At 18.0% G+C, this 11025-nt stretch overlaps 2 protein-coding genes across 2 annotated transcripts; one reads left to right on the top strand and one right to left on the bottom strand.

The window, feature by feature from the left end:
* Positions 1-615: 615 nt before the first annotated feature.
* PGAL8A_00067000 (zinc finger protein, putative) lies at positions 616-2391 on the bottom strand (the record flags this gene model as incomplete). The annotated part of the gene is made up of 1 exon (XM_028670199.1): positions 616-2391. One exon carries the CDS (start codon positions 2389-2391, stop codon positions 616-618), a length of 1776 nt encoding a protein of 591 aa, XP_028525788.1.
* Positions 2392-4946: 2555 nt separating this feature from the next.
* CCR4 (carbon catabolite repressor protein 4, putative) lies at positions 4947-10810 on the top strand (the record flags this gene model as incomplete). The annotated part of the gene is made up of 2 exons (XM_028670088.1): positions 4947-9758; positions 9848-10810. 2 exons carry the CDS (start codon positions 4947-4949, stop codon positions 10808-10810), a joined length of 5775 nt encoding a protein of 1924 aa, XP_028525787.1.
* Positions 10811-11025: the final 215 nt, after the last annotated feature.

Raw genomic sequence — 11025 nt, 5'->3', positions numbered from 1 at the left:
TTTTTTTTTTTTTTTTTTTTATTATTAAAAAAAAAAAAAAAAAAAAGGAAAATTCTAAAGAAAAAAACATTTTATTTATTAGGTATGTATTTTTTTGTGGTTTTAAATATTATAGTATGAATTTTCATAATTCCATTATTATTTTTAATATAACATTATAATTATATATTATTAACATGTGTATTTTTTTTTTTTTTTTTTATTAAACCAAAAAAAATTTTCAAATTAAGTTTTTGAATATTATAGAAATAAAATTTCATGGCATACTGTTAGTTATTTTTAGCTTTTTTTCATTTTACCTTATATAGTTTTCTAATTAATTTATTTAAAATCTTTTATTTTTTTATGTATTATTTTATTAATATTAAAATACATAAACAAATTTAATATAAGCACAATTTATATGAATAACATATAAAAAAATAAGCCACAAGTTATAAATTTAATTTAAAAACTTATAGAATTTTTAAAACAAATTCATTTAGCACATTGAAATAAAAAAAATTTTTTTTTTTTTTATTAAAAGTTTTTGTTAAACATGTTTTTTTATTATGAATTATATTTTTTTTCAAATATTGCCTATATATATATATATATATATATTTTTTCGTATTTTTATTTGAATACATATTTTCTTTGAAATTCAGATATAAGTAACTCAAAAAAAAGTTTTGTTATTTTAGAAAAAGAATACAAATCTTCTGTCATGTATGGACAATATGCTCTATGATTTTCAATTATATCAAATAACCGAATATTGTAAAAACTTCCATTTGTTTTTTGATCCATATTGTTTTCATTAAAATTAAAAAATTGTGAATCTGTTAAAACATAATAATCATATAAGGTTTTAATAAAAAATTCTTCTTTTTTTATATATTCACTTATTTCTATAAAAATTTTACTTATAGAATTTTTTAAAGAAATTTCTTTATTATCCGAATTTTTTTTTGAAAATAAATCTTCATTTCTATTTGTAAAAAAATGTTTTTTATTATTTTTAGAAAATAAAGTATTATCACTTTTATCTTTGAAAATATTATTAATTTTTTTTGTTAAAATTAAATTTTTTTTTTTCCAATTAAAAGAATAATCATCTTCATCTATTATATTATTAAGCCTTTTTTTTTCTACTTCATTTTTTGTTTCTTCACAAAAGCTTCCTTTATTTTTTAAAATATTATTATCATTATCGTTGTTTTTATTACAATTTTTTGTTTTATTTAAAAGGTTATATAATTTTTCAAGAATATTTACTGGATCACTATTAACACAGCTATTTGAGTTTCTTACTTTTTCTAATTGTTTTTTTTTGTTAATCAAATCATCCATTATATCTTTTGTTACAAGTAAATTTAATTCTTTAAATAAAAAAAGTTTATCATCTCTTATGGAAAAAGTGGAATAATTGCAAATTTTAATTTCTCTATAGCAATATTTACAATATAAAACTTGTGTAAAGTTATTATTATTATCTACAGAATCCCCTTTATAGGACCATCCGCATAGGGAAATTATTTTATAAATATTGATATTTTCATATTCATAATTCTTCATTTTGTCAACGATTTTAAAATACATATTTATGTCTTCTTTTTCATCTTTTAATAATGATATGTCATCGCATAATATATTAATATAATTAGATTCATCTGATATATTAAAATTTAAATTATTTATATAATTCAAATCAACAATATATTTTTCATATTCTTTATAATATTCTTTAATTTTTTCTATTCCTTTATCTATAACATTCTTGTTATTCAAAAATATTTGAGTAAACTGATTTTTAAAAAAATTTACATACCAATTAAAAATTAAATATTTTTTTTTTGAAAAATGATTTTTTAAATGCTTTTTTATGATTATAATCAAATCTTTAATTGTTTTTTTAATATTTATTAATGGTATTTCATATAAAGCATTTTTTAACATTAACACATTATTTTCATATTCTTTTATCAATTCTTCTCTTCTTAATGATTTTTCATCAAGATGAAAAATTGATAGACTCATAAGATTATTTTTCCATGGACAGTTGTCAAGATGCAACAAACATAAATCATTAATTTTTGTATACATAGAATATTTGTCTTTTTCATAAATATATTTACAATTGCACATTTCACATTTTATAGTAAATTCATTTTCACATATATATCCATTTCTAGCCAAAATAATGGAACATAGATGCACGGGTTTTTTTATCCATGGTTTAAATGTATTTATTCTATTTATGTATGATAATTCATCATATAGATATCTTTTACTATCTTTTATATAATCATCTTCTTCTTCACTTAAAAAATTTTTTTTTATATTGATTAGCTCTTCTCTTCTGCCTTCTATATCAATTACTTCATATCCTTTTAAATTAGTTTTTTCCATTTGAATATAGTTATTTTTAGTCTGGTTTAAAATTTATAATTAAATTTTGTATATGAATGATCATAATTTCTTATTTTAAAAAAATGAAATTATAAGTAAATTATTAAAGAAAAAAAAATAAAATAAAAATAAAATAAAAATAAAATAAAACTAAAAATTGAAATAAACAAAAAAAAAAAAAGAAAAAAAAAAAAGGAAAAAAATATATAAACTTTATAAGTTAATATATAAGATGGGTTTCAAATTTATTCTTTTATAAAAAAATAATTTAATTTTAAGGTATTATATTTATAATGTAATTATACTTTTATAAAAAATAAAATTTATTTTTTTTAACGCATTCAATTATTTCAAAAATTTAATATATAAAAATAATTATGACATATAAAATATTTTTAGATTCAAATATTAAATGCAAAAGAGTACTTATTAAACTTAAATTTAAAATTTAAAAATTATACAAGCTATTATTGCATAAAAATGAATTAATAATTTTTTTTTATAAAATTTATTTTCATGAACTAAACTACTTTATTAAAAATGTCGAACATTTTATGAAACTTCTTTTTTTTTGAGTTAGGCAAAATTAATCAATCAAAGGTCATATATTTATTAATAAACTTAAAAGTAATTATTAAAAAAAAGGAAATGAAAGAAACTTAAAAATTTCGGATTCGTAAATTCTTTATACGAAAAAATATCTTTTTATTAATCCAACAAAAAAAAAAAAAAAAATAAAAAAATAAAAATAAAAAATAAAGGAATACTTTTAAATATGTAATGTTATTTTTTTTTTTCATAAATTTTTATTTAATGAAAAATGTAAAAATTATATTTCAAACTTAATTATAGAATAAAAATTACACACAGATAATTTGTAACGTTATATCTTTTAACTAAATATTACCTAAATAATAAAGGTCAGATATAGTATATAAAAAAAAGGGCACACTTTAAGTTTTTATGAAGGATGTAATATATAAAGAATTTATAACAAAAGATAAAAACATATAAAGTATTATCTTTTTAAAAATAGTAAAATAAATTTATCATTAAAATTATGAAAAAAAATTTACCAAATTTTTTTTTTGGTTATATTTTTCTTTCATTTAGCTATTAATATGAAATAATAATATACTGTTCTTATAATGTCTAAAATAAAAAAAAAAAAAAAAAAACTTGAAAAAAAATCTACTTTTATAAAAGTAATTAATTAATAAAGTATTTATTTAATAAGAAAATTCGGTGATTTTTAAACCAAATAAATTTTTTAAAACAAAACTAATAAAAAAAAGAAATATTTCAACCAACTTATGAAAATAAACACAAAAAAGAAATAAGTAACTATATAATGTAATTTTATTTTAAAATTATAATGTGATTTAAATAAAGTAAAATATTTTTCTTGAAATGTGTTTTTTAAAAAAAAAAATGTTAATGATACTTCTATAATAATATGTTTTTTAAAATGTAATAAAGGAAAATTCTTAATTTTTATTTTATTTTATTTTTTTTTTTTTTTTCATTATATTTCAATATTAATATAAATGAAAACAAAATCAATTTGTATAACTTTAATTTGTATATATTTTACTTTTGTTATAAATAATATATTGAAAGGATTTTTTACTAATATTTTATAAAAAATATCTGTGTTATTATGTATGTATATAATTGAAATCAAAATGATAATACACTACATTTTTTACCTACATACACAAAACGTATATTTCTATAAATTTTACTTTTAAAAAAAAAAATAACATTAAACAGATATAAAAAAAAAAACAAGAATAAACTTTTGTTTTTATTTTTAATTTTTTTTTTTTTTTTTTACAGTTTTAATAAATTATGTGTATATTTATTTTCATAAAAAAATCAAAAAACAACATATTTTATTAATTTTAAAAATTATTATTCACTCAAAGTTTTTCATTTTATAAAATATTGACAGATTTATGTTCATACAATAATATATATATATATATAAAAAAAAAAAAAGAAAAAAAACATAAAAAAAAAAAAAACTATAGAGAAATTATTAATGTAAAATTATGTGCATCAAATAAAAAAAAAAGGTGATACTAAAAAAATTTTATAATTATCAATAAATTTAAAATTTTTTTTTTTTCTTTTACAAGAACTTATTCACTGATTTTTATTAATTGATATATAAAATTTTTATTTTTAAATCTTATACATTTATTTTTATTTTATTTTATTTTTTTAATTATACAATTATCTTTGTTTCAATATTTTTAATATAATTATGCTGTTTTTAAAAAAAAAATTAAAGGAATAGAATTTATTATATTTATTTCTATCAACATAAATTGAAAAAATATTGACGAAAAATGTAAACTGTAATGTTTCTATATATTTTTATTATCAAGGCTATTGAAATAAACCACAAAACCAGAATTTAATATGTTAATCAAATGATGAAATTATTTTTTTTTTTTTTAATTTTAAAATTAAAATTAAAAGAAAACCATACATTATTCTTTTATAAAAAGGTTTTAAATTTTGTAACATATTTATATTTATTTTAAAAAATGGATAATTTTACTAAAGGAAATTTTCCTTTTTATAAGAAAAATAAAAGTAATGAAAGTCAACCCAGCTACAAATATGAAGCTATAAGATTTAACAAAAATGACGAAAAAAAAAATAAAAAAACTATGGAAAACAATAAAGATATAGAAACGTATAAAAGTTGTTTTAAAATAAAAAATGAAAATATGAACAATTATATAATTGATTCTTTAAATGATTTAGAAAAAAATTACCCAGTTAACAAAAAATATTATAACACTGACATTCATAATGAAACAAACATAGAAAATGTGAATAATGTTATTGGCGAAAAAGGTGTAGAAAATAAGGATTTTAAAAAAGCAAATAAAGTTATAAAAGTTAAAATCGAAGATAAAAAAAATGAAAACATAAAAGATATAAACAGAAATATTCAATATAAAAATAAATTTAATAAAAATAAAAAAAGTGTAAAAGAGGATAACAAAAACAATATATCAAAAGATATAAAAATCAGAAAAAGTAATATTTTAGAATTAAATAAACTATTAAAAGAAAATTTAAGAATTGAAGAAAATATAAAAAAAAAAAAAGATATAGAAGAAGATGAAAAGAAAGAAAGTCAAGAAGAGCAGCAACAACAGCAATATGAAGAAAAAGAAAAAGAAATGAAAAAAGAAAAAAATAAAGAAGAAAAAGAAAGAGAAATGAAAAAAGAAAAAAATAAAGAAGAAAAAGAAAGAGAAATGAAAAAGGAAAAAAATAAAGAAGAAAAAGAAAAAAAAAAAGAAAAGGATAAGGATAAGGAAAAGGAAAAAAAAAAGGAAAAAGGGAAAAAGAAAAATAAAGATAAAAATAAAGATAAATTAAAGAATAAAGAAAAGGATAAAGAAAAAATTGTTGAAAAGAACAAAGTCAAAGATAGTGAAATAACTGAAGATAAAGACCACAGTAAAAATAAAGAAGACATTGATAATGTTGGAGATAAAAATGCTACAAAATCGAAAAAGTCAAAAAATAGGAAAAATGATATTATACAAGACAAAAAAAATAATAAAAATGATGTTATACAAGAAAAAACAAATAATAAAACTGATATTTGTGTAAATTATTTGAACTCTTTTACAGAAAAAGATTTTGATCTTAAAAAAAAAAAAAATAATCAATTAGAAAACAGCATGAAAAACGGAAACAATGATAATTCAACCATTTCTTCAGAAAAAAATAATTATAATTATAATAGTAAAAATGATAATGAGAATTCAAATGAATATATAAAATCATATTTAAGTAGAAATAATATTGAACTTCATTGTGACAATAAATATTTAAAAGAAACAAAAAACATTAAAAATTATAGTTATAATAATAAAGAATTAAGAAGTGATATATTGAAAATAAATAATAACCATATTATGAGTAAGTCACACTTAAATAAAAGTTTATCAAAAATGCAAGATAATGAAAACTACAATTTTAATGAATTAGGTAATACATTTGATAAGCATAACCTTGATAATATTTTTGATGAAGATGGTGATGATGCAAATAGTAGTTATATAAATAAAATTACTAATAACAAAAAAGAGTATAAAAATGTTTTTAAAGAAAATTTTATTTCAAGGAATAACATAGTTAGTAATCAAAGAAATATTAATATCCCAATTAATTTAACCAATAAAAATAACCATATGAATGAAGATAATTATAATAAAAGTAGTGATATTACTACTACTAATAATAATAGTATAATTAACGACAGTATTCATAATAAATTTATAAATAATAATAATTTACAAGAGTTTAGTAAAATTAATTTTAATGATGAAGATTCTAATAAAAATAGTCATATTAACATTTTAAAGAATAATAATACTAATAAAAATATTTTAATTAGTAAGAATATTAATAATATAAATAATATTTTAAACGATGAAAATAATATTTTAAATAATAGAAATTATAGTAATATAAATAATATGTTAAGTAATAATAATATGAATATTATTTTAAATGGAGATAATATTAACATTTTAAATAATAATAATAATGATTATAATAATATAAATAATATTTTAAATAATAAAAGGAGTGCAAATGTTACTAATGTTTTAAATAATAGTAATAATCACATTAATAATATTATGAATACTCACAATTATATGAATAATACTTTAATATATAATTCAAGCAATAGAATATATAATGAAAAAGTTAGTAGTGTGAATAATTTTTCAAATCAAAGCTTAGATAATTTTTCGAATCAAAATAACAATAAATTTTCTACTAAAAGCATTGGTAATTTTTCAAATAGTTATTTAAATAGTATTCCACGTAGTTTTATAAATAACGGTGTAAATAATCCTTTAAACTACAATAGAAGCACACTTCCATTGAATAACACAGATAATTTTTCTAATAATTTTAATAATTCATCAGACTTATTAAACAACATATTGAGTAATAGTAAAACTAATATGATTTTTAACAATGTAAATAATAATACTATGAGTAATTACAAAAATAATACATTAGTAAATGATACAAATAATAGTTTTAATAATATGGAAAATGTTTTAAGTAATATTAATAACATAAAGAGGAACAAAAATGGAGAAACAGTAGGAAATAAATACAAATGTGAAATAACTCCATTAAAAGAAAATAATTTAAGTATTTTAGATAAAAATGATAATATAACTTCATTTTATGATAATGCTAATAATAATGATAAAAATGAGTTAACGAAATTAATAGAAAAGACTGATTCAAAGAAAATCATCGTAGAGAATAAATATGATCTTAAAAAATTGAAATTAAATAATAGTAAAAACAATCCTTTAGAAAAAAAGAAAAAAGATTATTTAGCTGAAATAATAAGATGTGAACTAATATGGGGACCTACAAAAAATAAAGAGCCAATTACACCTGTAGAAAGTTGTGAGTTACATCCAGTTGTAATAATAAAAGACAAATTTGGGCATTTATATGATGATGATGAAGATAATGAAAACAATCCTATTGGAAAAACAGTAAACATTTTTTACAGGTGGAGTAGAGGACCACCTAGAACTGTATGTTTTTTTCATCCACAGAAAATTGCATGTTTACAATGTACTGTAACATTTAGATGTTTTTGTTCTTATGAATGTTTTATGAAAGGTTTCAACCATTTACATAAATATTACAGAAGTAATGGATCTTTTAATATTCCTTCACATCCCAATTTGCACACATATGGAGTACCTTGCTCTCCATTTGATTGGGATAATTATGAAAAAAATATTGAATTTGATGAAAAGCATTATAATTCTTTAATTCGATCTGGATTACTAAATGCACCAGATAAAGAAGTATGGGAAACAATTCATAATGAAAGAAATTATATACCATGTAAAAAGGACATAGGTCATCAATTAATGCTAGAAACAATGTTGCTTGATAAAAATAGTGTATCATCTGATGATTTTAGTTCATCCATTAATAATAATGAATCGAATGAAAATAGTGATTATAATGCATCATCTATTGATGATGATATTGCACAAAATAACCAAAATAAAATTTCATCAGTTAGATATGTGGATGTTCAACAAAATACTTCTAATAATATTCTTTTAAATAATTACAATGATATTCAATATGATACTCATAATAATACGCATTTGAGTAAATATAACAATAGTTCCCATATATATAACAATTGTAATAATGGTAACAACAACATAAACAGCTCTGATTTAAACAACTCTAATAATAGTTTTTATAATATTTTTGATATTGATAATAATGCTAATAATTTAAGTTTTCCTATTAATGATACAAATTATATTATCTTAAATAATACTTTTAATTTATGCAACAATATTAATAATGTACAGTCAAATGATATGAAAAACTGCAATGGAAGGTATTTTTCTGAAAATGTAGATTATTCAAGGAATAATTATAGACATAATACAAATAATTTAAAGAAATTAGTTGATAAAAGAGGAGATGGATTCGAAGTTACATATACTAATTTAGACAACGTAAATTTTGATATCAATAATAATAGTGTTGTAAATAATAATACCTTCATTGCGTCCAACAATAATTATATTAATAACAAATATATGAATAATTTAAATTATCAGAATGAAAACAATATAAAAAATGATATGAATTTTTTAAACAATATAAATATACAATCTCAGAAATTGTACAATGAATTTAACTATTCAAATAAAGATATAAATATACCTTCAAACAATTTAACCCAAATTTCAAATAATATGAATGATAAGTTAAACAATGAAATCAATGAAGTAAGAAATATAAATAATAAAATAGATGCTTTAAATGTGGAACCAAAAAATATATTCAACAATCCATTAAATAACGAGAATACACATTTTCCAATTATGAATCATAATTCAAGCACAAACAAAATAAAAGCAATTAGTGATGAGACAACAAGCAATCTAAATATAGTAGAAAAAAAGACTTTATTAAAAAAAAAAAAAAAAAAAAGGAAGAAAAAAATTTATGTTTTAGATGATGAAATATGGAATAGTATTAAAGACCCTAATATTTATCATAAAATAATTACGGGATGTTGTATACCAAATTTAACTATATTTCCTAATTATAATATAACATGTTTTAAAAATTCTAATTTATCAAATCCTCACAATCAATTTACTATAATGACATGGAATGTCTTAGCAGAAATATATGGAACTATAGAAGCCTTTCCTCATTGTGATCCATACATGTTAGCTTGGTCATATAGAAAAACAAAAATTATTCAAGAAATCTTAAACAATAATCCAGATATTGTTTGTCTTCAGGTAAATTAAAAATCCTTAAAATATATTTTTATTAATACTTTAAATATATTTTATGTTTATACTAACAATTTTTTTTTTTTAATTTTTAGGAAATTCAAAATGAACACTTTTTAGATTTCTTCAAACCATCACTAGGTGAATTTGGTTATGAAGGTGTTTATAAACAGAAAACAAAAGAAATATTTACATCCCCATCAGGAAAAAGAAGAGGAGGAAAGTATACTATAGATGGATGCGCAATTTTTTATAATAAAAAAAAACTAAAATTTGTTGAAACTTATGCTCTTGAATTTAGCAAACTTATTAAAGAAGCATCAGTTCTAACACTACCAAAAGAAATACAAAAAAATCCATCTATAGTTAAAAGACTTTTAAAAGATAATGTAGCATTAGTATTATTATTAGAATATATTCAACAATATTCTAAAATGTATGATAAACAAGAAGAAAAACAGAATAAAAAATTAATAATTGTTGCCAATACACATATAGTTGCTAATCCAGAAGCAAATTATGTAAAAATATGGCAAGCACAGATTCTTGTTAAAGTCATTGAATATTTAAAAATAAATTTTATTAAAAAATATGAAACAATTCCCAGTTTAATAATATGTGGAGATTTTAATAGTACTCCATCAAGTGCAGTTTATCAATTAATTTATAAAAAAACATGTAGCAGAAATCATGAAGATTTTAATTCAGATAAATATAGCTTACTAACAGATCTTCAATTAGGGCATAATTTAAATCTGAAATCAGCCTATGCTATATCAAAACTCTTATCGCAAAAATTAAATCCAGATGATTATAATAATTTAGAGGTGTTTGAACCATTATTTACTAATTATACTGGTAATTTTATTGGATGTTTAGATTATATTTTTTATAATGATGAAAATTTAAATATTATATCAACAGTAAATATAGCTGACGAAAACCAGCTAATGCAGGAAGCTCAATTATATCAACTCTCAAACTGTGCTTTACCTAGTCCAATAAGACCATCAGATCATTTACCTTTAATAGCTAAATTCGAATTTAAAATATTTTAATAAAAATCTTAAATGGACAAAATGAAGAAGATATATAATATTCAAATAACTTCATTCTACATAATCATTTCTATTAAAATGAAAATTTTACAAAATAACCGTTTCATTTATAATGATATTCGTTTAAAAATATAATTTTTATAAAGAAATAAAAATAATTTTATTAAATTTTTTTTTTTTTTTTTTTTTTTTTTTTTTTATAAATTTTTTTTTTT

This window comes from Plasmodium gallinaceum (genome assembly GCF_900005855.1).
Source record: "Plasmodium gallinaceum strain 8A genome assembly, contig: PGAL8A_v1_53, whole genome shotgun sequence".
Classification (NCBI taxonomy): Eukaryota; Apicomplexa; class Aconoidasida; order Haemosporida; family Plasmodiidae; genus Plasmodium; species Plasmodium gallinaceum.
Note: the sequence above shows the minus strand (reverse complement) of the source record. Positions and strands in the feature narration are given on the sequence as shown.